Source organism: Halichoerus grypus, chromosome 11 (assembly GCF_964656455.1).
Source record: "Halichoerus grypus chromosome 11, mHalGry1.hap1.1, whole genome shotgun sequence".
In the NCBI taxonomy this organism is placed as follows: domain Eukaryota; kingdom Metazoa; phylum Chordata; class Mammalia; order Carnivora; family Phocidae; genus Halichoerus; species Halichoerus grypus.
The window spans coordinates 101,851,560-101,877,922 of record NC_135722.1 but is presented as its reverse complement, the minus strand read 5'-3'; the positions used below and the strand labels follow the sequence as shown (position 1 = coordinate 101,877,922).

Sequence of the window (26,363 nt, the reverse complement as noted above, 5' to 3'; positions counted from 1 at the left end):
TGGGTTCTCCACCCAGTAGGAACGATTGTGGCCTCTCATAGGAATCTCTTTACTATGGATGCTCTACAGATGGCCTCTTAAGGGGAATGATTCTCTGAGAGAGTGCCAGATGACCAGATCCATGAATAATCGATTTCAGATGCACACCCTACAGAGGAGCAAAGACTCAGTCACGATTTGTGTATCACCAAAGAACAATTTTAATATTAACATTTTAGTAAGGGATGATATGGCTTATCCAGAATCCAAATTGCGGGATCGGGAGTAACCTATAGATGGGAAGATCCAACTCACAGCCTCTGGCCTGATCCTGTTGGTGGCCACCACCAATGCTGAGCACGTAGTGACAACAGAGGAGAGCTACAGGTGGGCATGAAGGCCGGGCCCATGGGGGAGGGGGTGGGAGGGCAGAGAGAATTCAGTCTGGAGATGAAGGTAGGGCTAGAATAGGGAGGCTGGTGTGGCTGGTGGGCCCAGAATTCAAGGAACCTCTTTCCAGCCCCCCTTCAGAATCACTGTATCCCAGGGTCTGAGTGGAGTATATCTAGAGTCGATAGTATTTTTCTCTACTTATGTGCTTAGCTCATCCAGCACAAAATCAGCTCCTTTTCCATGAAAGTTGACTTTAATTGAGACTAAGTAATACATACTTAAGATCAAGGATCATGGAGCCAAATCTGCATGGGTTCAGCTCTTGGTTTTACCTCTTACTGGCTTTGTGACCTTGGGCCAGTGACTTACCCTCTCAGTTTCTCAGCTTCTTTGTTTGTCCCATAGGATAATAAAATTACCTATCTCGTAAGATTGTTATGAGGCTTACACGAATTCAATAAAGTGCTTAGTAGGGTGACTGACACATAATAATTACTATATATTTATATATATCCTTGAGAGTATGAATTTTTCACATGACCGAAACCAAATTTAACAACTCTTTGCATTGGTTGTTTGAGAGATTATAAGCCTTTGTATCTTCAATAGCCCAGATGTGCTTAAAGCTACGAACACATAAGGACATTTTTGAAAGACACGGGCAGGATTTGAAATTCTCAGGATGAAGTTGCACGCTAGCATTCTCTAAATTTCTATTTTCTGGGTGTAAAGAATACAACATCTGCAAACAACAGCTGGACAAATATTAGAACATATAATTCCAACTTCTTGCCATGTTGGCAAAAGTATTGGGCGGGAGAGGAACAATTCTCCTTTTATCCAAGTACCTTTTTACAGCTGGAAGAAAAGAAGTTAGGTGAGTCATTTTGTGAAGGCAGCATTTCGGGAGAGCAGACCTAAGGAAACATTGTCGGGGCATCCTGGACACAATCAGATCGCGTGCAGCAATTTATTAAGAAGGCCTGGGTTCTTGAGGCAGATTGATAGGTTTTATGTTGTTCATCTGGAGAACCTTAGCTGAGTTCCAAAAACCTATTTGCGTCCTTGCCCAGCACTTCAGTAAGTCAGCTTCATGCAAAGTGCTGGCCTGAAAAAAGGCCAACAATAGGAAGGGCAGCCAGAAAAGGAAGCGGGGAAGCTGAGCTTCTGTGAAAAAGTGACCGCGGTGTTGGAAGTAAGCGGGGTTTTAATTGGCTTGGGATAGAACTGGCAGAGCACCTGCCATTTGTCCGGCTTCCTTAACTGCGCTTTAATAGAGCAATTCTCTTACTTGATGACACCTGCTCTTTTGGGACAGAGGTGAGCCTAGGGCAAAGCGGGTAAAATCGCTACTGAGGACACACAGAGGAAATAAGACGCAAAAGCAAGAAGGGCCTTGGGGCGGGAGGCAGCACGTGGGGCCAACACCGCAGGTCCGCGGCAGGGACCCTGGGCGGCCACCACCAGAGTGTCCCATGTGTAAAAGGAAGGGGTTGCAGATGATGCATCCGGTCCTCTCTGGCTCTACTCTCCTTTGTTACTAACAGCTTTACGGTTCTGGCCATGAATCCAATGTAGCGGAAGACTGAGAAGTCACAGTGTAACTAGACCTGCGTTTGCCACCCCTTGGCACACACGCCTGCCTTCAGCTGCGTGCTCCCCAATGCCAGGGGCCGTGGCACATTCCCGCCTCCACCCCTTATGGACTGGGTGAGACCAGGCTAATGCCCACTAGGAAAGGATTTCACTCCTCATCTGGAATCTGGCCCTTTTGAGACTCTACAAGTATACTTTTGACTTTTTGCTGTTTTGGAGAAAAAAAACGTATATAGTAAATTCTTCAATGCATCTCCTTCCTTTATGACCTTCTTCTAAAATAAGCAAACAAAAAATAAACAAGCATCTTTTTATCAGAGCCAGGCAGGCTTCTCCCCTGTGTCTGATCTGTGGGTGTGGTGTGGAAATTGCTTGGGTCCATCTTGGCCTGCTTAGTATCCCACTGAGTCATTTCTTCCCACTACCCATTAAAGAATGCTCCAGAGAGCTCCCAATAAGAACCGTGGGCTTTCTTGGGGATGGGGATTGGAGGTGGGAGTGAGGGCCTGGGCACCAGCATGAATCTGTTACTTCTGAGCAGATTAAACCAACATGTCCATCTTCTTGCCCTCTAACCAGGAGCATAGGACACCGTGATGTGACTTTAGTCAAGGCTTCTAGCTGCTAGGTGGTTTGTGGGGACAACAGTGATGGCTTAAAACCGCTGACTTCTTTCTTTCTATAAAAGTAAACCATTTGATCAGACCTAACAAAAATGCTAATTTGACCCAGGGAACTGGGGAGGCCAAGAGAACTGAAACCGTTAAATGCCTTGGCTCTGTGTTCTGACATGAAGCCAGTCCCATGAAACAGAGACGGCACCCAATTAGTCCTGGTTCCCAGGAGCTCATATGATGTATGATGCTAAGAAATAGAGCCTCCTGCTTCTGGCAAGTGATTTTGCTGTTTGGCTACCAGAATTCCGTAGGGTAGAATGTCCCGGGTAATGGGATATCAGATTAATCACGGAGGCTTCGGTTGTGCAGGGATGCTCAGGATTTTTTATTCCTTATCGTAAGTTCTATGATAGTATCATATGACATGGAAAACTGAAGAATTCTACAGCCATATTCACCTTCTCCACACCTCCCCCCATCACTTTGGAAGAGCCATGGGACTTGAGGATGCTAAAGAGAATTTTCACCGGGACTATTTATTGCATGGGTTTTGTAAGGAAACATTACCCAGTTTTGGAGGTCTTATTAAAATGAAAGACTTTGGAAACCTGTCTGTTATATGCACCCCACATCTCCTTCAAGTGAACTTGGTTTGACATTGTCTGCATACGTCTGCAATGTATGCGTATGGCTTTATCTCGACCCAGGGAGCTTTGGTTTCTCCATTCTAATGGAGAATGAATTCTAATGGAGAATGAACCTTCCACCACCTCATCTTTCCTTCCCCTTCCAGTCTTGAATTCTGCTCTGACCCATCTGCTGTGTGCTGGCGTTCTCAACCAGGAAAGACCACAGCTTTCTGAAGGGCTTCCTTCACTCGCTAGGCTGGCTGGCATTCTGGGGGACGCCGGGGCTCCAGCTCCTGTGGGTGCTTCCCACAGAGGGCTTCCCAAGGGTTTGGTTATAAACTTAGTTGGCCTGGGAACCCTATCTAGAAGACTTCTGATGTTTAGGTTTAGATGGGAATTAGAATTCTCAGCACTTCCGTAGATGAGGCCCCAACTGAGCAGCCGTAAGCATGGCTTCTAGATGGTTTCAGTTTCTACTATGAGCCAGCTTTAAGCAATGAGGATGCTTCCAGTGGCAGTTAGAACATGGTCTGCCTTTGTGATGACATTATAAAGACCCTGAAGCCAAAATCTCTGAGAACACGTATTTTACAGTTCCTTTAAAATGACATTTAACTTTTGGGTTAATATTTGAAAGTGAAACAGCCTACCTCCTTTTCTTCCTCTGCCCAGCTGCTATCAGCAGTACCTCAAGCCAGAGTTACAGGACTCACGTGTCAAGTACGGGCGAGACTCCTTCGTCATTACTAATTGTTTATTTGTTTTCTCTCCCCAAATGAGATGAATTTACCTGTGTCTAGCTGCCTCCTGCCACAGTAGCAATCTGATTAGTTGCATTATTCTACACACACACACGTTTATCTAGGCTCACAGCGGACGCACCATATATACACATAGATGCGAACACACACACGTATGCTGTAATAGGTGTCTGTGTGTACAAGTAGTCTGTAAGAGGCCCCTGTTATCTTATTCTCACTACAAGCATTATGGGGAATTTTGTTTGTTTGCAGGGTGTGTGTGTGTGAGTTCAAAATGCTCTCATATATGTACCACCATTTAAAAAACCAAAGCCTAAGCTGGTGTTTGGTACTTTTCATACATTACTTTTCTAAATCATCTCAACATGCCTACGAGATAAATAGGATTGTTGTGTTCATTTACAAATGTGGCAAACTGGCTCAGAGATTCTCGAGTTACTTGGTGTCCGAGCCGGGGTTTGGGCCCAGGCCTCTCTGACTCCAGACCCTGACTTCTTAACTATGGCTCTCTCCTGACATTTAATTATCATGACAGTCCAGCCACACAGAGGCGGTCTTACCATCATCTCCATTTTACAGATGAGAAAACAGGCCAAGGTGAAGTGGTTTGTCTGGAGCACCTGCCTTACTGTTTTTTGCCTTTGATTGAATTCCGTCATCTTGTATACCAATAAAGTTGTGACTGGCAAGTAGAATTTCCTAAATTAGTGTAGAGAGTGGAATTGGGCCACCTGACCAATTGGATCGTTCGTGAAGGTTACTTTATCTTAAACCATAAAGAGAAACATTGCTTCCCTCAAAAACCGTGATCAAAATAATTTCTTTGGGAAGGGTTGTAAATAAAGATTTATGAAGAATAATAATACACAGCAAGCATAAAATGGTTATTATGTGCCAGACGCTATTCTAAGTGCTTCACATATATGAATTCATTTTGTCTTTCCAACAGCCCTATGAAGAGGGTTCTGTTTGTCCCCATTTTACAGATAAGAAAACAGAGGCACCGAGAGGTTAAAATACATGGCAAGATCACACAGTAAGTGGCACAGCTGAGATTCACACTCAACAGTCTGGTCCAGAGCCCTGGGCCTCAGCCATTCTCCAGTACTGCCATCTTGGTTTTGGCTTTACTTTCATTGAGTTTGGCTGGTTTAGTAGTGAAGTTACCCTCAAGTACTTTGCTAATAAGGAGAGCAAACTGCCAGAAGCAAGTGGGGGCCCCTCAGTTGTTACACTCTTGGTCCAGATGTCTGGATTTCCAATAGGTATGGTCACATGAAAGAGATTTAGTATTAGTTATAGTTGAAAAATAAAAAACGACTCTCCATGGAAGTGGTTAAGTATGGTGATATTCAAGGTTCATTTCTAGAACCATAGCTAACAAAATAAATTCGTAAGTGACACTTTGATGCCTTTTTCAAAAATTCTTAGCTGTTGGGCGCCTGGGTGGCTCAGTTGGTTAAGCGACTGCCTTCGGCTCAGGTCATGATCCTGGAGTCCCAGGATCAAGTCCCGCATCGGGCTACCTGCTCAGCAGGGAGTCTGCTTCTCCCTCTCCCGCTCCCCCCTCTTGTGCTCTTTCTCTCTCTCACTCTCTCTCAAATAAATAAATTAAAAATCTTAAAAAAAAAAAAAAAATTCTTAGCTGTTATTACATAGGTTCTAGAAAATTCCCTTACCTGGTGCATAGTTACTGATCACATTAATCCTCTGTTGTTCACTCTTCTCTTAAATTGGTGACGGGGGCATCTTCTTACCTTGGCTCTGGCCTGCTGCATACCTGCCGTCCGTCTTCCTCAGCGATCAGCATCTTTATCACCATTTAACAAGAAAATATTTTCAATTAGCCACGGGAAAGACCTGGGTTTACACTCTGCTGTCAGCCCCTACCTTGTTAAGCACATTAGAATCTGAAAAGAAAACCAGTAAAAATCAAACTACAGCAAGAAGTTGCTGACTCAAGTGAAATCTGTGGTCTCCTTCTTGAAATCAGAATAATTTTTCTCTGTTGCTTTGCTTTGGTAAGATTTCCACCTCTCCTGATAAGTGCCTTAGCATGTTTTATGAACTGAAATTCGAATTCACTTTCCTTTAGCAACTAAAGGAAATTCTCTTGCTTCTACTAGAAAGTTGAGAGTCCCCAAACTTCTCTCTACATCTGAAGCTGTTTGCCAAACAAGTTTGCCTCTTTTTGGACATAGCATCGGTTTTTAAAAAACATTTAAACAGGAAACACATTTGAAAATGTACAAATCTCCCACAAGTTTATTTTACTTTTAAAATCAGATGAGGACGGGGGCAGGGGGATCATTCTGTTCTTAAGAGAACCCTTTTCCTGTCTGCTCACAAGGGATCAAAGAGTATAGGAGAAATATCTGGAGCTTTCGACTCTATCCAGCCTGGGTTGGAGTCTGGACTCCACCATTTCTACTACTTATGGCCCCGAGCCTCCACCTCCCCATCTGTGAACAATGCTATGATCATCTGTGGGCGAGGAGGCCAGTTAGAATCAACCAGGGTAGAAAGGAAGGCAGCAACTTGACTGTAAGATGTTTGTACACTCTGCTCTTTCTAGCCCATGATTTGGCAAGAGAGCAAATGCTAAATACTAGGTCATAATGAGCCTATGAGACGGCCAACCAAAGGTTAGTGGTAGTTTGGGGGTATAGAGGGAATAGCTGGAGTCTTAGAATCAGATGACTTTGAATCTTAACTGCTCACTAGCTGAGTCGCCCTTGGCTAGTTACTTTGCTTCTCTGAGCATTAATATTCTCTTGTATAGGATGGAGACAATAAGGTAGGCCTTCTTATGTCTCCAAACTGTTGTGAGCATCAGACAAAGGAACAGAGTATGTTTTGTAAACCGGAACGTGTGATCTAGCTGTAGGGGGCCATGGGGGATGATGGCCCTTCAGATCCAAACACCCATGCATGTAAGCGTCTATCTCTGGACGCATCTAGGATGGAGTAGGATAACGCATGGCCTTCTTGCAGAGCATTTGTGCAAAGCAAGAGTTGAGATACTTTTTCTGGGATAAGGGTTTTCCTAGGTTTCTTTAAAGGTATGAGTTATGCCTGGTTAGGAAATTTCACTTATATGTGCAACTGGAGAAAGGCAAAAGTTGAGGTAGGAATTTTTATTGCAAACAGTGAAAGGTCTAATAAAGTAGGAGGATGGGGCACCACGAAGCAGAGGGACGGAGTTTGGAGAGTAGAGCAGGATTTCCACGTGCCATTATTAAACCTAATAATTCAAGGTTCAGCATTTGGGGAAGAATAATCAGCCATTGTGCTGCAGTCGAAGACATCCGAGTGTTGACTTTCAGAGAGTCTGGGGTTCCTCTGGCCCAGCTTTGACTCTGGTGCTTTGAAGGAGGAGTCATACTATCTTTTCCATGTGTGCCGGGAGTCTAAGTGGATGTGTCTTCTTTAAAAAACTTCTGTGATGATGAATGTGTGCGTGGGACCTGCTTAAGCTGGGAATTCCTTTGAAATTCTTGTTTCTGATTGCTCTCCATGGCCCAGAGAAGGATACTGGCCACATTTGGGTATGAAACTCTTGAGCCTAGCCGTGTTCTCTGGCCCCCGGAGAGTCATGTTCTGTTTGAAAAGAGCTGAAAAGATGAAGGCTGTTTTTTCGCTTGGGGTAAGAATATCCTTCTCAAAGCAGTAAGGGCTCTGTGAGAATAACAGGATCCATATGTTGAAGCTGGCAGCTGATGTTCAGCATATGGGCCAGTGAACCTTTCAGGCAGAAATATGCCTCTAATTCTCTAAAGAATGCCCCAGTAAACTCCAGAAAGGACCATTACGTAGGTGACGGATGCCATAGGCACAGCTCCTGGGCTTTCATGGGCCCATCGTTCCGTGGAATGCGAGCCATGGACAGAATGGAAAGGTCTTGGTTGGCCTTACGATGGATGGCGCTGGCCTGCGGCCCTCTCCATCAGGCCCCGTGCCCCCGAAATACTAAAGGCCTTATCAGCTCTGTTCTGTTAGGGGATGGTGCATCTGAGGGTCGTTCCTCACATTCTCCAGACCGTTCGTCAAACCGGATGAATGGAAGCTTTTTGTCCCCTACCCACAGAGGCAGCACTGTGGAAAGAACACTTCCCTGGGAGCTGGGGGGCCTGGGCTCTACGGCCACCACCACCCTGGCCCTAAATAGAGGTGACCTTAGCGAAGTCACTTTATCTCTCTTTCTCACCCGGAAAATAAGCAGGTGCAACATGGTGCTGGTTGAGACTCCTCTGGCTCCCTCAGTTTGGAGCTGAGCGCACCTACTCTGGCCAGAGGAAAGCGGTAGAAACACCACAGCTAGAGACAGCTACACGGGGTCAGGTGCCCTCGCAGCTCCGGGTGCCGCGTAGCATTTCGTTGCTCTCTGTGAGAGTTCAGTCCTGGGCCGGGGATGAGTCATCGGCAGTAAACCCAGTGAGGGAGTGGCTGGCTGCCCCCAGATTACTACGGTATTTCTTCCAAACCAGCATTTGGACGTCTGAGTGCGCCCCTCCTGTTCTCATGGTGGAGCACTCAGCATCCTCCCCGGGCCTGAACTCTGTGCCTGATTCCTCACTCTGCGCCCTCCCTCCTTCCTCTCGCAGTTCCTTTCTCCACCAGGCCACCCACCTCTCCCCTGCCTCTGCTGCTTCTCCGGGGTCTGCTTTGTCTGTTGTAGGTGGCAAGCAAGGCCGCGCCCCCAGTAGCCCGGTGCTCCCCACGCTCGCCCTGCCAGCCCCGTGCAGGTCCTCTGATCCCTCTGCTCTGCCGAGCGCACCGCGGTCCCTTCATCACGGGAGCACAGACTGAGACGGCAGCGGCTCTGCCTGCAAGTCCGTCTCCATGGCAACCAGCAGGCCCTCGGTTCTGCGGTGCAGAGAAAATGGCCGTGCGAAGGAAGGGCTCGCTGAGTCTCTATTACCCGGCCTCTTGAGTCCCGGCCCCTCCTCCATATCCATATCCGCTTGAAGAAGCTACATGCGTTGAACCAAATGTCCATTAGCTTTTAGCTTTCCGATTTACTTTACCTAAGAGGAGGGGAGGCAAAGGAAGTTGAATCCAAATGGATAAAAGCATTTTTTTCCCTGCCCTAACCCTATATTTTCATGAGGAACAGTTATCTGCTCCGAGCAGATATACGAGGGACCGAAGGAATACGGCAATCTGTGGGGTCCAGTGCAATATATTTTGCCTTATCAGTGGAGAGGAATGACAGAGCATGGGGATCGTCAAATAGAAATTCAGCACAAGTAGCCAGGAGATACAGGGAATTCCTCAGGGCACAGGCTACCGCCTGCCAGGAGGGTACCTGACTAGTTGGAGTGATGATGCTGCACGCTGTCTCCCCTTATGGAAAGAGGGGTGGGGTCCCCTAGTCACGAGGCAAGGTGAGCATCTGGCATCCCCTGCTTCCAGATCCATCTGGATCATCACAGTGAATCCCCCACAGTCATGAAGCATGGAGACATGGGAAACTAGAGGGTCCCTCGTCACACAGCCATGGGGACGCTTTAGGCTGATTTCCAGAAGTAACTGATCTGTTATTTCTGTGAATCCCAGAGGTGCTGCTGTCTGGAGCAGGACCATGGCCTTCTCAAGAGGTCAGAAACATGTAGAGTGGGGGGGGTCACCCCAAATCTTCCAGGGGACCCCACGCTGTCTGATAGGGGATAGCCGTTCCACAGGGAAGGATCCGGACCGTGTCCATTCCTGGCTTCGGCATGGGAACCATGGATTCTTTGGCGGTGACAGGCTCTCAACCCAGACCACATCCTCCCTTCACTCTTTCCTAACGTGAGCAGGGAGACCCCATTTTTTTTTTTAATTTTTTTATTGTTATGTTAATCCCCATACATTACATCATTAGTTTTAGATATAGTGTTCCATGATTCATTGTTTGTGCATAACACCCAGTGCTCCATGCAGAACGTGCCCTCCTCAATACCCATCACCAGGCTAACCCATCCTCCCAACCCCCTCCCCTCTAGAACCCTCAGTTTGTTTTTCAGAGTCCATTGTCTCTCATGGTTCTTCTCCCCCTCCGATTTCCCCCCCTTCATTCTTCCCCTCCTGCTACATTCTTCTTCTTCTTTTTTTCTTTCTTAACATATATTGCATTATTTGTTTCAGAGGTACAGATCTGAGATTCAACAGTCTTGCACAATTCACAGCGCTTACCAGAACACATACCCTCCCCAGTGTCCATCACCCAGTCACCCCATCCCTCCCACCCCACCCCCCACTCCAGCTACCCTCAGTTTGTTTCCTGAGATTAAGAATTCCTCATATCAGTGAAGGGAGACCCCATTTTTGAATGGAAGCTCTGGGTTCCCTTCTCAAAAATCCTAATGTGTGTTTCAACCGGACGTTGTCTTTTCCAGTTTCTCTGCAGGTGGATATCGTCCCCAGCCAAGGAGAAATCAGCGTCGGAGAATCCAAGTTCTTCTTATGCCAAGGCAAGTGCCCCGTGCCTCACTGCATTTAAGGAAAGGCCGTCAGCAGAGCAGTAGCCAGTTGGCCCGGGTGCTTGGGGCCGGAGGGCCAGCGAAGCTCTTAGGCCTCTTGCTTCCCCTCACAAAGGGCTTCCCCAGCACAGTGAGATGTGTCATCTGAGCTTCTGCGTGGTGATGGAGGAGGTCTAGGGATTTCCTGAGGAAAGTTAGCACAATTCCCAAAATAGCGAATCACCTGGGTCCCCTGCTCTGTACCCAGCCGGAGTTCTGTGCGTGACGCGGGAGAACAGTGCTGCCTCAGAAACCATGCTTCAGGGGGTCGGCGCAAGGCTTACTTCTTAGAATCTCCCAGGACACAGAAATCCAGGAAGGTCTGAAACTTGCCCGAAAGGAAACTGAGCACCGCTGTCTCTTGTGCCGTGAAAATGTGGGTCCCGGGTTTTCCAGGTCTGTTGTGAATACCGATATTCTGTCCCATTGCCCCCCACCAGAGCTCTGGGGTTTGTCAGACCTGGTGCCCTTGTTTTTTGTTTAGAAAATTTGCCCCATTTCCACAGCTCAGATAACATCAGGAAACGTCCCGTGGAGGAGAAGCTTCCGATTAGGCTTTGGATTCTCCAAATGTGACAGGACTGGGATTCAGATCATGGAAGAACCAGGGAAGTTGAGCTGAGCTAGGTGTAAACCATGACATTTAGCAAGCAGCTTTTGGCAGGGAGGGGCCTTTAAATGCAGTCATGATTTGCGTTGGGTGAGGTGCCTTGTGGCCACCGGATGTGTTCACTCCAGCTTTGCCTTCATTACAGCAATTTAAACGATCTGGAGACACAGCCGTGGAGCCCACAGCACATCTTGCAAATAGCGATATTTATTGAAAACATGATGGGCCCTGAAAGGAGGTCGGCTTCATTTCCATACTAAGCATCTGTGCAGGGCTGGGTGGTGTGGCCCGGGGAGGGGCACCGTGCAGAGAGGCAGGGCGCCGCCGCGGCCGCCGGAGCCGAGAGCCCTTGTTCCCGCAAAGTGTCTGAGACCGCTCAGCAGCGGCATCTGCCCCTCCTCGGTGCCCCGGGGAGAGGACGCATGGGTGATTCTGGCTATCTTCTTTGCAGGATTGAAGGAGATGAATTTGTCTATCTGAGACGGGGTGCTGAAATGACAGTCGAGCCAGTTTGGGCCGGCAGACGCTAGAATAAAATTGGTTGGAATCCACACTCCTAGACTAGCTGGTGTCTCCTCCTCCTCTCTGGAGACCACAGTCTGAGCCCTCAAGAACAGGCTGACTAGTTGGCTCAGACGCGCCAGGCCCTTGAGCTCAGATCCTACACATGAATCCCCTCTGCCCCCTCTTCTGTGAGGCTGGAGCTCCTCTCTTAGAGCCTGGCACACAGTAGGTCCTCAGCAAATACCTCTCCTCGTCCCTCACTAAGGATAGGCATACTCACGAGGGGTCGTCGAGTTCTTTCCCGTCACTGTGAGTGGTGTTTTGTGCATCACGATGAAGCACAGAAGCCAGGGGAAGGCGGTGTCACGTCCTCTGCATGAATGCTCTCCCTCCCCGGTCATCGGGCCCGATGACCTCTTGTTCGGTAGCTGCTGCTGAGTACCCACAGTCACCCTGGAGGGGACTCTGTCTTTTCAACTCCCACGGTTTGAAAATTATCTCTTCCTCTTCAGTGGCGGGAGATGCCAAAGATAAAGACATCTCCTGGTTCTCCCCCAATGGAGAGAAGCTCACCCCAAACCAGCAGCGGATCTCCGTGGTGTGGAACGACGACTCTTCCTCTACGCTCACCATCTACAATGCCAACATTGATGACGCCGGCATTTACAAGTGTGTGGTCACTGATGAGAGCGGCAGTGAGTCAGAGGCCACAGTCAACGTGAAGATCTTCCGTAAGCGCCTCCTCCATCTTCTTCCCTACTCCCGGTCCTCTCCTTTGGCTAGGAAAACGCGTGGGTAGCAGGCAGAGTGGGATGGCAGCCGAGGGCTCCCTGAGGCCTTCCTCCTTCCCACTCCCTGAGTCTTTTCTGAACTGAGCTAAGAGCTCCAGTATGTTCTTAAATGATCCTGGGCCAACTCAGAACTCACAGCCCTGGGTCACGTGGGTCCCAGCTGCCTCCCTCTGGCCTCCATTCTCTAAATTCAAATCACACAGTTCCCAGAGGGCTGCTAAGGGTGCCCCTTTCCTCCTCCAGGTACTGGCTGGCTATCGTACAATTCACATGTCCCCTTTTATTTCACTCTCCCCTGCTGCTAATGGAGTCCAAAGGCTCGGTGGGGTGTGGGGGATTATTATCTGAACACTCTGGGCCACTCAGAGCAGGGAGTTCCCATTGTCAGTGAAATCCAGGCTAGAGGTGGCATCTCATTACCTTGTTATCATGCATCTGTCTCATTGGCCAGTGTAATGGTGGGTGACAGCTAATGGAACAGTATTGATTGCCAGAGTATTTAATCCCATTAAGCCTGCCTTTCTTCTGTTGTGTTCTTCAAAATGTTCTCTGCTCTAGGAAAGCTGGGCTTGGGGTGTCACACAGAGTGGGAGACTGATGACCAATCATTGTAGACTAGGTGTTGTACCAGTTCATTGCACCTTGCTTTGTGCTTCATTGGCACCATCCCACATGGCAAGGGACACTTGGTAAAGAGACTCCTTTACCTCCATAGATCCTTTTCCACACAAAGTATGATAAATTTAGCACTCAGTGAATAGACATTGACTGTCAAACATTGACGCCACATTCCCCTACTTAAACCAGCTGCTTTGCCGGGCATCTTGGCCAAGGATGGGGTGGGACCCTCTCTTGGGCCACTGAAGATATGGGTTGAGAGCTGCCCACAGCTTGAATCCAAGCAGTATGGCTCTCGCAAAAGGGGGTCTGTGTGGGGCAACCAGCTGTTTTCCCTCATTCTTCTCTTGCTCATTTTCCAGAGAAGCTCATGTTCAAGAATGCACCAACCCCGCAAGAGTTCAGGGAGGGGGAAGATGCTGTGATCGTGTGTGATGTGGTCAGCTCCCTACCCCCCACCATCATCTGGAAGCACAAAGGCCGAGATGTCATCCTGACGAAAGATGGTGAGGCCCGAATTCCCTGGCGGCTGCCCTAACCCCCAAGCCACAGGGTCCCTTAGGGTTTCCACCTCAGCTACCCCCCGAGGCATTTCAACCCAGCCTCAGATCCCAGTGTCCCACAGCCCTGTGCGTGTTCCAGGTCCTGAATGCGTGAATGCCCGGAGCTTGTACATTCAGGCACTTGACCTTGTCTCCAAAGAAAAAGATAAATTTCCAGTAGACTTTTGCTCTTGGCTCTCTGTCAGCGCCAGGGCCACATGTCTTGATTTCGGTGTAAAGCCACCTCCCCCCAGCCCCAGAAGATTGCCGCTAGGGAAGAGGAAGGGCCCTGCAACCTCCCTGCAGATACCAGAATTCTCTGACTGACCCTTGGATGAACCCACCTCTTGTCTCTTCTAGTCCGATTCATAGTCCTGTCCAACAACTACCTGCAGATCCGGGACATCAAGAAAACAGATGAGGGCACTTATCGCTGCGAGGGCAGGATCCTGGCACGGGGGGAGATCAACTTCAAGGACATTCAGGTCATTGTGAACGGTGAGGAGATCCGTTCTTCATGCTCTCTCCATTAGTACCGCCTGGTTCCCCCAAATCCTCCGGAACTTCCTCTTTGGTCTGTTAAATAAATCCCATCCTGACACAAGCATCTATCTCAAGTGAATCCCCCCTCCCAGTAGAGCCTCTGGCTTGTTTTCTTTTTTCTTAATACACTTGCCTTTTGGGTCTCCCTCAACTCGGAGGACTTTTGGTGCAATTCTTGAATGTCCTTCATTGTCTTACAGCGCTAGAAACTTTTCGCCATGCTTTCTAATACTTATTCATCCTTCCTTGTCCTTGAGGTTACCATAATTTTGAGATTAGTCCCTTGGTTCAATGTTCAAAGAAAATATTATAATCAATTCAGTCCTCAGAATAGTCAGAATCAGGGCCACGGGCTTATTAATCTTAATCTGCAATGTGTCACATAAACACACCCGTGGAATCGATCTGACATTTACAAGATGTTTACAGGAAATTATAATGTCAGTACTAAGAAAATAAGTAAATCGTGGTTGAACTGTTTTGGCTATTGATATATATTTTTTGCCAAATTCTCCCCCTCTCATTCCTTTGGTAAAAACTGTTTGTGCACAGGGCTGTTTTTGACAGTCCCAGAGAAATGTCACTCAGTTAGCTGGTGCATTTTGAATTGGTATTAACCATCTAACCACCGAGAACAGGCATTTTCAACTTTTCCCAGAATCAAGAACCCCCTTTTGGATGTCAAGTTCTACTTACCATGGTAGTTATAAGATTAATATGCATTAATTGAAAAAATACATCATGATAAATAGCTACTATAAGCTGAATCCTATTTTGAAAGGAATAAGACCTATTAATGTAGCTTTTAAAGCTATGTTATTAAAAAACAATATTATGTATTACATATAATGATACTTTGTATTGTTGAAAAACACTGATGCGTGTTTGTGGGTGACTTACTTATTCAGTTTGGAGTAATTATTTAGGACACATTGGAATTTAGATCCCTTATACTAACTTTGCAGCTGCCTAGAACTCTTTACCTCGTGGCCGTGACCCTCTGAGCTGAGGTCCCCTGGAGGTGCCTCCTCTCCAGGCTACTGGGCTCCTCTAGGCTTTCACAGCCTCCCTGACAGCTCTTCTTTCCTTCAGTGCCGCCCACTGTCCAGGCCAGGCAGAGCATCGTGAATGCCACCGCCAACCTCGGCCAGTCCGTCACCCTGGTGTGCGATGCCAAAGGCTTCCCAGAGCCCACCATGAGCTGGACAAAGTAAGAAACTGGCTCGTGCCTTTTATCATGGACTCGTGGAGAAGGGAGCACGGAGCCTGCTCTGTGTTGGCATGTCCGTGGCATGGGTATGGGCTGCTTGGGAAGATCAGCTCTGGGTGCAGCCTTTCTGTAGATTCCTACAGAAGGAATCTGTGGATTTTGTAGATTCTGTGGATTCCTTTCTATAAGCTTCTCTCGCCTTGTGTATTGGACCCCTTCCAATGGGGCAGAACCAGAGGGCGTAGCCTTGGAGGCCCTCTTTGGAATGTTTGTAGGTAGTTTATAGCCCTTGGAGAGAAACAGAGGTTTGGGTAGAGGAAGCAAAGGTGTGTATGTGGAAGTACAATTTGGGGTGTTGACTTTCTGTGAAGACCGAGTCTTTTCCATGGGCTCAGTCTGCATTCTGTGGAAATGGGTTAAAAATGAACATCTTACTTCTGTGGTCAAAATCACGGCACTTGGCATTTCTGCACCATGTAGGGATGGGGAACAGATAGAGAACGAGGAAGACGAGAAGTACGTCTTCAGCGATGACAGTTCTGAGCTGACCATCAGGAAGGTGGATAAGAACGACGAGGCCGAGTACGTGTGCATTGCCGAGAATAAGGCTGGAGAGCAGGATGCGTCCATCCACCTCAAAGTCTTTGGTAAGGACGGTGGGGTTCAAAGTCATTGTTCTGCCACAGTTCCTCTTACCCCGCACACTCCATGCACCAGCAGGACCCCGTCCTCTCTGCCTTGGAATCTGTTCCAGGTGCAACCACGTCTGCCATCTGCACCCCTATGCCCGAGTCCACGCTGTCCGTCCCTCCTCTCCTGGTCAGTGACACAGTCTCCACCCCGTGGTCCCCTTCTGCCCCTCCTCACAGTAGCCAGAATGACCTCAAGCACCAGTCTTCTGTTTAAAATCCTCCCATGGCTTCCTGTTGCAACCAGAATAAAATCCAGACCGCCTGCCCTGGCCTGTGAGACCTAACCTGAGCTAGCCCCTGCCTTCCTTTCCAGCCTCGTCTTTCCTCCACTTTGCTCCACACTGAAAACTCTCCAACCCCTCAGGCCCCCCTTCTGTGGCTCAGTCCACACTGAGCTTGTTCCTTGTCTTCAGGACATTGCACTTGATACTTCTCCTGCTTGGAATGTCATTCCCCCACATCTGCTCTGAGCCACCTTCTGCACCATTCAGACCTCAACTCATCCTGCCTTCTCGATGAGTCCTTCCTGCACTACCCTGGCTAATGCACTACTACCACCCACCCACCTCCACTGAGCACTTCCATTGATCTGACTGTATCTTCTTCACCACACTTGTCCTGCCTGAACTGGCCTCATTTCCATATTTGCTCTGGGGATTGTGGTCTCCGACCTCCACGAAGCGTGTAAACACCAAGATAGCGGAGTGCTGGTTGTTCTGTCTCTCTCCTGCTTTATCTCTGCCACTCCCAACAGTGCCGGACTTGGGAAGGCCCATGGTAAACAGTAGTGACCAACCGGCTGACTGCCTGTGTCCCCCTTGCTTCTTTCCATGGCCCGTGTGAAACGGTGCCACCAAAGTCATGAGAAGAGCCCCTAATCTCTAGTCACTCCATCTCGACAAACTCGGTTAACTTCCATTCATTTGGAACTGAAATGCATTTTGACCTGACCTTGGAAAGAGAATTTGTGGCAGAGAAATGCTTAACCTATTGGCTTTCAACACTTCCTGCTCATGTTTTTTTTAAAATGACGTTGGACGCCTGGGTGGTTCAATCAGTTAAGCATCCAACTCTTGATTTTGGCTCAGGTCATGATCTCAGGGTCGCGAGATCGTGACCCTCATCAGGCTCCGAGTTGAGCATGGAGCCTGCTTGGGATTCTCTCTCTCTTTCTCCCTCTGCCCCTTCCCACCTCTCTCTCTCTCTCTCTCTCTCTTTCTCTTTAAAAAAAAAAGACAGGGAAGCTGGTCCACTGTAGATGGTGCAGCTAGGCACCAAGGGGCAGCTCTGGTTCACATGGTTCCAGGTCACTACAGTGTGTGCCTGGGAAACCTGCTTGGGACCTGCTCGTGGGGCCTGATCGTAGAACTTTGGAAGATCAAGTGCTTGTGTGCAGTTGGACCTGCTAATCATAGATGAATCTTATTTCTCTATTAATGACAGCTGGGTTTAGAAACAGGTTATTAGTTCAGTTCATATCAACGGGACATACTGCAGAGTGAAAGCTAATGGCCTTGGGAAATATTCTTGACAGTTTTTTCTCTAATTCTCTTCCCCAGATTTGAATCACTCAGATTTCAACTCCTTCCATATTGTAAAGATAGGTGCATTGTTAACATATTCCTTCATTTAACAGATAGTGATTAAGCACCAGCGTTGCTGGACCGAAGGGCATCTGAGATATGAGTATGATGTGGTCCTTTAACTCTAAGAAGCATGAGGAGGGAGATGAGCATAGAAGCATATAAATTATAACAGAGAGCGTCAGCCAGCAATATTTGAGTGTCTTCTGTGGGCCCAGCCATTGTCAAAGTGATGAGGATGAAAAACATGAGCTCTGTCCTCATCCGTGGGCTCACGGGCTAACATGGGTGACCAAGGCTGAAATTTTTAGTGATGACCCATTGTAAGGACTTCATAATGGTAATGGGCACAGTGTTTTAGAGGAAAAAAAGACCTGTGGTCATGCGGGACAGAAGTCAGAGAGGTCTTCACAAACGGTGTGCTGTTTCCCAAGCAGGACTTCCCAGGTGCAGAAGGGTGGGCGCAGGCGAGGCCCCCAGGCCACCCAGGCGCAGGCGCAGAGGCGGGAAGACTGCGTGTTACGCTGACTGTGAGCTCCTTGCAGACAGGGGCCGTGTACCCCCAGCTACGAGGACAGTGTCTGGCAGATCGTAGATGCTAGAGTCTGCCTAAGTGAAAGCAGAGCCATTTGTTTTATGTTAATGAAGCACAGTGCAGATGGCAAGGAGAGGAGTCTAGAAATGTGTAACCATCACTTGTCTTGGGAAATTCTTATATATTATCCCCATAAAGTAATAATAATACCCGACACAAAGCGAGCGCTTAGAATGTGTCAAGCACCATGTGAAGTACTGTGTGTAACTGACTTTTAATCCGCAGCACAACACTGTGAGGTAGAGTTCATTCTTTCCCCTTTTTCGCAAAAGAGGAAACTGAGCCCAGAGAATTGGGTGACCTACCCAAGGAGCCAGGGTTCAAACTCAAACAGTTGGCTTGGAAGTCCCTTTCCATGAGCTAGCAAAGGGGAGTTACTACTCCATGAAGCTCCGCTGGACAAGACTACGTCTGAATTACAGATGGGATGGCTGGGAACACCGAAGTTAGCGTGCCCTCCCTTGGCCACCATGGATCACACGGTTTCTCAGTAGAGATACACTCAGTTCTCACTTGGCTGGTCAGGAACAGATCTTGGATTCTTTTCCAGGCCTCTCCGGTGCGGGTGGCTGCCCCAGGAAGGAGGCGTGGGTAGGGAGTCAGGAGCCACGTGGGGCCAGGAGAGAGTGAAGAGCTGGATCAGGTCTAGGCGAGGAGCTAACAAGGCAGGGAATGAATGTAGGATGCAGGAACTGTGGCAAGACAGGCTTTGTCTTTCCACCCGCCTCCCTCACCAGGCCTGCCCTCCTACACCCCCCTCACACACACACAGGGTTTCTTCCCCAAGACCGCAGCTGGGAGAATATAGATGCTAGTCCAGGAGAGCAAATAGAGGAGAGGTGGCCAGACTCCTGCAGGGACAGGCAAGTAAACCACAGACTCCTAGGGACTCTGTCTAATCCAGCCCCCATCCAGAGCACGAGTCCCCCTCTGTGATCCCCGGGGGAGAGTTCACATAGCCTCCTTGGAGTAACCTGGTCCCTTTTGTACACACTGCTTTTCCTCTCCATTTCACATTCTTAACCTCCTCTCCCTCCTCCTCTGGCCTCCCTTGGTTTAGGAGATTGGTAGGAAGGCCAGGACATGGGGTGGGGAGGGGCTAGCGAGGTAGTGCTCCCTCTTTCTCTTACTCTCTGTCCCTCCCGTTCCCCATGGCTTGCCTTGCGGACCGGGTTCCCCAGTGGCAGCAGTGAGGCAGAGAGCACAGAAACCAATAGCTCGGTTGGTAGAACAGGGCTCAGAACTCCTGTGATTCAAGATGGGAAGGCAGTTAGTAGGTACAGGGCACATCTAAATTAGAGACTGCCGTAATTGTACCTTACCGACATCACTTTTCCCTAAGAAAGGGTCACGTTCTAGCATGCATTGCCCTAGTTATCAGCCAGAAGCTCTTTTTACTAAGTACTTACATCCTACCTTTCTTTAAATTTGGCAGTGAATTTCCATTGCTTTTCTCCCCCATGGGCCCTTCTGAAAAAGTATTTTTGTCTCCGCGTATTCCTATTATGCTCACACAAATGCTCTTGAGGTCTCGTGCTGCTGTGGGCTAAGGCAAGTTCACCAGTGGGCTTGCTTATCTGACCCCTTAGGACCAAAGCAGCCTTTGTGAATTACAGCACAGTGTAAAGCCTGAAGGGAGGTGCACCTGGTCATGTCCAGCCTCTCAGCACAGAGGAGCAGGGCCCCAGAGCCCTCCGAGAGCTGGGGAGGCAGGAGCCTGGGTTGGGGTGGGAATAGACGAGACCACCTCTCAGTGGCAGGGTGCAGAGTCATGGGCATGCCAGAAGAGGAGAGCCGTTGTGCTGGGAACACTCCCAAGGACATCTGTGCTCACAGGAGGGTCCGTGGGGAGAAGTGCAATGGAACGATCTGAGGCAGTAAGTCCCATAGCAGCAGGTGGAAAATAGAACAGGGATCCAAAGTCAAGGGCCCACAGCAGACATTAATTAAGATGGTGTAAGTACCATCTGAAGACAAAACCTGGAGATGTTCCTGTAGATGCTGGTGTGCAGAGGAAAGTGACCTTGCAGCTGTCCCTGTTTGCCTGAGGATGCCCATTGTCCCCGGGTAATTAGTTAGAGCATTCCTTTTCACTCTCAAGAGTGTCCTGATTTGGACAATAAATTATATTGATATCCTAACCCCAAGGCAATATCCTGAGCCTTCAATGAGTTCTGACAATAGCTTTGCTGCTTCTGTAATGCAGAGAGGTTAGGTCATTAGTGAGAAGCTTGCCTGCCTTCCAACAGCCCTCTGTAGACCATACAAAATTAGCTGTTGTTAATAGTGTTTTTAGTAAGAATATAGTTTGCTTTTTTCTAAAGACTTGTGCAGTGCACCCTTTGTAACCCTCTGGGAAATGGAGCCACCAAACCAGATATGAATAGACATTAACTATCCCTTGTTTGTCTTCTATTAACCTTTTGATGCTGGGACAAAGTGCTAGGGGTCATGACAAGGCCAGCGAACACTGTCTAGGTCACCATATCCATCTAGGTTTCAAGAGGCCAAAAATTCAGGCTTTCTGTAACTGCCTCCAGATCTCAAAACAACTGTTCAGTTCAGTGAATTCAGTTGTTTGGCTGAATTTTATTTTATTTTTTTACACTTTTTTAAAGATTTTATTTATTTGAGAGAGAGAGAGAGAACACGAGCAGGGTGAGGGGCAGAGGGAGAAGCAGGCTGCCCACCGAGCAGGGAGCCCGATGCGGGGCTGGATCCCAGGACCCTGGGATCATGACCTGAAGGCAGACGCTTAACCGACCGAGCCACCCAGGCGCCCCTTTTTTACACTTTTCAATCTGTGATTTTAACAGTGTAGAAATTCAACTTTTATTTTGTCTTTCTCAAACCTCCTGTCCAGCTGCACTTAACAGTTAGTCCATTCAGTATGAGTTGTGACCACCTTGAAAGTCTTACTTATCAAGATCGACACAGAACCTTCCTGTGGGAAAACCTCACTCAAGTGAACTCCATCAGTTCCAATTTGTGATCATTTGGCCCCATTGGATTGAGACATGCCTGGGTGCTTGCCATCAAAAAAGAATTTGCCAAGCAAGCGTTTAGTACAGATTAACTGTAGTAGAATACTTGGCCTATATGGATAATTTTATATAGAAGCAGGTATTTGCTACAGAAAACACACAGCCTTTAAAGCACTTGCCATTAAAGCAGAATCGGGGGCGTCAACTTGTAGGAAGTATATAGACAGTCGTTTATTAACCTGCTCAGGAGCAGCGTATGAATTTGCACTTCTTTCAGAAATTTGATTTATTTATTTTTTGTTTGTTTATCTAGCCTCATCTTTTTCCCCATTAGTGAAATAAGTTACATTTGTGCAGCGTTCTTTTCTCTTCTATGGAAAGTTTTGCAATTTCAGAGTGTAATTGTTTTAAATCAGGAAAAGTCAATTTTCTCTAATTTTTTAACATTTAACTCCAATTCCAAATGCTTGTGTTTTCTGGCATTACCCAAAACATTTGGAAAATGAACCCATCTCCTCTCCTTCCTATCCCAGCCCACTCCGCAGCCCGCAACCCGTCTCTTGCCCCATTTCCCTGCTTGGGTCAATACTAACACAGCTCTCCCAGTCAGTGAGAAGCTCAGTCACTTGCACTCCTTCTCATTCCCTTCTGATTCTTGCCATGGCTCCTTCGCCCTCTGTTCACTTGGCACTTCCTGTGAAGCCTTCGTGAGCACCTCTCTCAGAGCTGCCCTTCCCTGTCTGCCCCCCATCCCCCCCTCTCCCAGGACCACCCAGTTCGGGACTCTGTTCCACCACATCTGGGGCACTGTCACAGTTGTCAAAATTGGTTTTCCCACCTCAAGGTTTTCTCCGTTCTCAATCTTGAGTTTTTCGCGGATTAACCTTCTTGAAGTACAAATGATCATTTCATTCCTCTGATCAAACACCACTAGTGGGCTTCCATCGGCGCCCGGAGATCATTCAAAGCAAGCACTGTAACCAGGCAGCCATGACTCGGCGCCTGGGCCCAGCACCACCTCCCCCTGCCGTGATGCACAAACACGGGCCCCCATCACACTGCCCTCCTCACGTGTCCTTGCTTCTTTGCTCGCAGTCAAGCAGTAGTCTACACTGAAAATGACTCTCTCCCAAAGTTCCATGTACTGAAGATGTCATGGCCCAGCCCGAAAGCTTCCTCCTCATGAAGGCTCCAACCAGACGAGTGCTCTTCCTCTGCCCCATGCCTTCTCCACCCTCTGCCCTGGACGCTCGTTCTCTAGGGGATCGTGTTGTTAATGGTCTCACATTGATGTTGTTACATGCCTATTCAGTTCTGTAGCTCCTGCAACACCTAGAATAGGGTCTTATACTCAGTAAGTACATAACCTGTGTTGAGTGGGTGCATGGTATAATTTAAACCCAGAAAGCTAAACCAATCAGATAAACTCATGAACATGTCTTGTCTTTTCAGCGAAACCCAAAATCACTTATGTAGAGAACCAGACCGCCATGGAACTAGAAGAACAAGTCACTCTGACCTGCGAAGCCTCAGGAGACCCCATTCCCACTATCACCTGGAGGACTTCTACCCGGAACATCAGCAGCGAAGAAAAGGTATGATGTCACCAAGAGTTTCCAGGCCATGGGATGCAGGCTCAAAGCAGGTCATGTCTGCCCGGGGCCCCATTCTCTTCGGGGAGCTAGAAGATGGGATGCAGGCCCCGAAGGCCATGCCAGGTCCCACGGCCTCCATCCTCCAGACTGCCTGGCTGTCACCTAATCAGTGTGTTTCAGGGCCACAGTTTCCTGCATAGATCTGCAGGAGTGTGAGGTTCCTGGGCATGGTCAAGTTAGACGTTCTGGGGAGGAAGCGGGTAGTGCTTTTCAAACCCAGGATTACGGAGCTATGAGGAGCAAGGAGAAGCCAAGAGCCTGGTGGTCCAGCTATCATCATATCAAGAGTACCGAAGGGAATGTGTCCCGGAAATAGCAGGGATCAGAATGAGCCCTATTAATTCTTCTCCTCGTGTTTTGTACACTCATGCTGTACATGCACTGTATGCACAAAAGCTTGGTTGCCTTTGTGTCTGCCTGTATTTTCGGTCACATTTGGATATCATTTTGTTCTGAAGGCAAAAATAATTAGCAGTTTCCACATGACGATGATTACACTGGGTTCTCCAATACATTCTATGCTCTCAGCTTAAGCTCTCAGTGGCCCATGGTAGCAACCTTCCTGGCAATTTGAAATGACTGGGAAGATTTAGCTTTAAAGCATGTAGATTTATAAGCTACCGGGAAGCTGTCATTATTATTGACAGTATATACGGATTGAGGTAACCCCACATCAGGCAGCCCTTTGCTACTGAGTGGGCCAAAAGCAGGAGGAAGAAGCAGCTTGGTTTTAAAGCAATTTAAACCCTTTTATGGCACTTCTCCAATCTCATCTCATATACCCTGTAGTAATGGGCTTCATATTAGTTGGCCAAAGCTTTGTCACCTATTTAGGAGTAATGGCCTTAACTTTAAAGAGCGTTTATAATGGATTGCTTATTGACCACAATGTCAAAAATGATAGATCTTCACTCTTCTGCCTGCCTAAAGGAAATCCCCCAGAGGGTAAACTTAAATAAAGTCAAAAAGAGACAGGGTGACACAGCAGAGCTATATTTGGGATTTGCATTTGAGGATCTGATTTCTGCCCCACGAATAAAAAACAAAACTAAATCAAAAGGAACAGAAATTGCTGTTCCAAAAAGCCCATTATTTTTTGCAAGTTTTACCTCCACAGTTGAATTTGACTTAACAAAAAATCAAGGAACTGCTAAGTATTTTTGAAACTCACATATGCTGTTCGATATTGTGAAAACCAACTGGATTAAGAAATGTGGTGTTTACTTGGATAGTTTCTTTATCAACATTGGAATTAAACCCCAAGCTCAGATTTCAGCTCCCATCGTGTATGTTACGTGGATTGAATGTACATTTCAGGGCTTAAACCGCAAGGCTGCTGCTCAGCCAATTTTTCTACATCAGGCTTGTGATTTGTCCAGAATGACCCAGTGTATATCGTTGACCTACAGTGAAGGACAGAAATTATATCTATCCCAGATGAATGATGTTTTTAAATTCAATGTCTTTTCTAGGAATAGCTCCACAGCTAAGCTAGACCAGAAGGGTTATTAAGATTTGTGCCTACCCTAAGTTCTTTTATAGGTGGGCACTTCTGGCCTGTATCTGTGAATTCATTTTTACAGAATGAGAACAAATAACCAGGCGCTAATCCACACTCATACTTACTAAATATTGAGACAAAACGTATCCAGCAGAGACCATCTAAGACCAAGTAGGTGTTGTATAATTCAATGATCAGTGTAGGTCATTTATCTCAATCTGAGATAATTATCTAAGCCCAGCCACATAGGTTGTATTTGGTTTCTTTTACTACGGACTGCCTTCGAGTTTACTCAAAGTGACACTACTGGAACATGCGTGAATCCATTGTTAGAACAAGTCCTCCAAACCAGCCAGTGACATGACACCATATTAACATATTTGCCTAAATGAAACCCTACATAGAAAAGTTGCCATTTCTATTAGTTATATATTAACATCAGAGAGGCTTGATATCCATCTTATACCGTGGAGAGCTCATAATTAAGAGAACAGAGGGCCTATCCATGCCGGCCAGACTCCGGGTAATCAATTTCACTTTGATCTGGCAGCCCCTCGTGTTCTCCACCATCTGAAGGTGCATTATATATAATCAGGGATCAAGATGATTAGAGGCACCGTATCGTAGGAGTAAAAGAAAACAATTTTCTTTTTAAAATCAGGATGATACACGAAGCAGATAAAAACGACGATTGTTTCTACCTGTTAAGCTCTGGAAGGCTCCTGAGAATTAGACTGCACAAAATACTGGGATCCTAGAAGCCAGGAAGGAAGGTCCCATTTGAGGTTGTCCAGTCTCACCTGGCACTCACTTTGCAGCTTATCTGCCAGAAAGGCTCGTGGTCCCTCCCTGAAGGGTGATGGTGTCTGTCCTCTGCAGGCATCTGGCCAACACTGGGGATCAGGAAGGTCTGCTTCCTTGCCCCTCCCACTGTTCAGTCTTCCCACCTCTGCCCCTCAGTCCTCTGGGCGAGAGCTCTTGGATTTTCCACTAGTCTCCAGTCTTCATGGGTCAGTTCAACCGCTGGTGCTTCCTGGTGGTCCCGTCCTAGAGAGCTTCAGTCCACTGGCGCTCCCCTAAAGTTCTGTGGAGACAGTGTAGCTAGTGCAGATTTCCATGCAGTGAACTGCTCCCTTGTTCTGGACACCATCAGGCAGCTAAAGTATTAGCCCTGCAGCAATTTCCTCATTCTCTTGCCTCATATTGAGCTTGTGGTCAACTAAAATGCTCAGCTCTTTTTTATGTGAACTGCACTGAAGCCGCATATCCCCTTATCCTGTTCTTATGCAATTGATTGCTTCACCAAAAATGCAGAATTTTATATTTATTTCTGCTAAAAACTGTGTTTTGTTTGTTGCAACCAGACGTTTCTCAGTGGGGTCACTATGGCAATTTGGGAAGGCTCTGCCTTCCTGGGATGGTCCCGTGCATTGCAAGATTTTTAGCACCACCAGTCCCCTTCCCTCTAAATGCCAGCAGCCACCTCTAATCACTTTGATGACCAAAAATGCCACATACACAAACTCTTTCTGGCTTGAGAAACATTTCAGTCCATCTTTCTAACCAGGCAAGTCTGGCTTTCCTCACAGCTGTCCTTAGAGGTCTGTAGGTCTAGGGCATTTCAAGCCACATGGACCCCCCCTGTTTTGTTTATGTGTTTTTAAAGTAATGAGGTCTAACAGTGAGTGGTGACCCCACTTCACAAAGCCCAAAGGCAGAAAGTTCAGTAGCCTTCCCCAGGCAGCTGTGATCCAGCGTCTGTATTAGCTGTTGCCTCCAACCTCGCATGAACACTTACATGAAACATCTTTGTCCAGGCCTCTGATAAAAATGTGGACTGGGACAAGGTCAAGTGCAGAGCCCTTAGAATGCTCTCACAGCTTCCCCCTGGGTCACTGGCGTGGAAGGTAGAGCACCTAATGCCACGGTGCTCCTCATGATTTTGATGACTTTTGCGGAAGGTTCAATGATTTCTTTAATAAAGTTGGTTACAGAATAAGCTAATTAAAGCAGCTTGGTCTTTTGCTTCATTGCTTACTTAAGTCTAGCGTTTGTCT

The 26,363-nt window shown here is 47.6% G+C and overlaps 1 protein-coding gene across 18 annotated transcripts in view; it reads left to right on the top strand.

The window, feature by feature from the left end:
- Positions 1–26,363, top strand: part of NCAM1 (neural cell adhesion molecule 1) — a 299,102-nt gene that overhangs the window by 223,442 nt on the left and 49,297 nt on the right. For all 18 annotated transcript variants that reach the window (XM_078058976.1, XM_078058977.1, XM_036088220.2 and 15 more), the window contains exons 2-8: positions 10,356–10,430; positions 12,105–12,323; positions 13,364–13,507; positions 13,904–14,041; positions 15,179–15,296; positions 15,777–15,943; positions 22,603–22,745. In XM_078058976.1, coding sequence (XP_077915102.1) covers positions 10,356–10,430; positions 12,105–12,323; positions 13,364–13,507; positions 13,904–14,041; positions 15,179–15,296; positions 15,777–15,943; positions 22,603–22,745 — 1,004 coding nt within the window. The remainder of the gene's footprint in view (positions 1–10,355; positions 10,431–12,104; positions 12,324–13,363; positions 13,508–13,903; positions 14,042–15,178; positions 15,297–15,776; positions 15,944–22,602; positions 22,746–26,363) is intronic.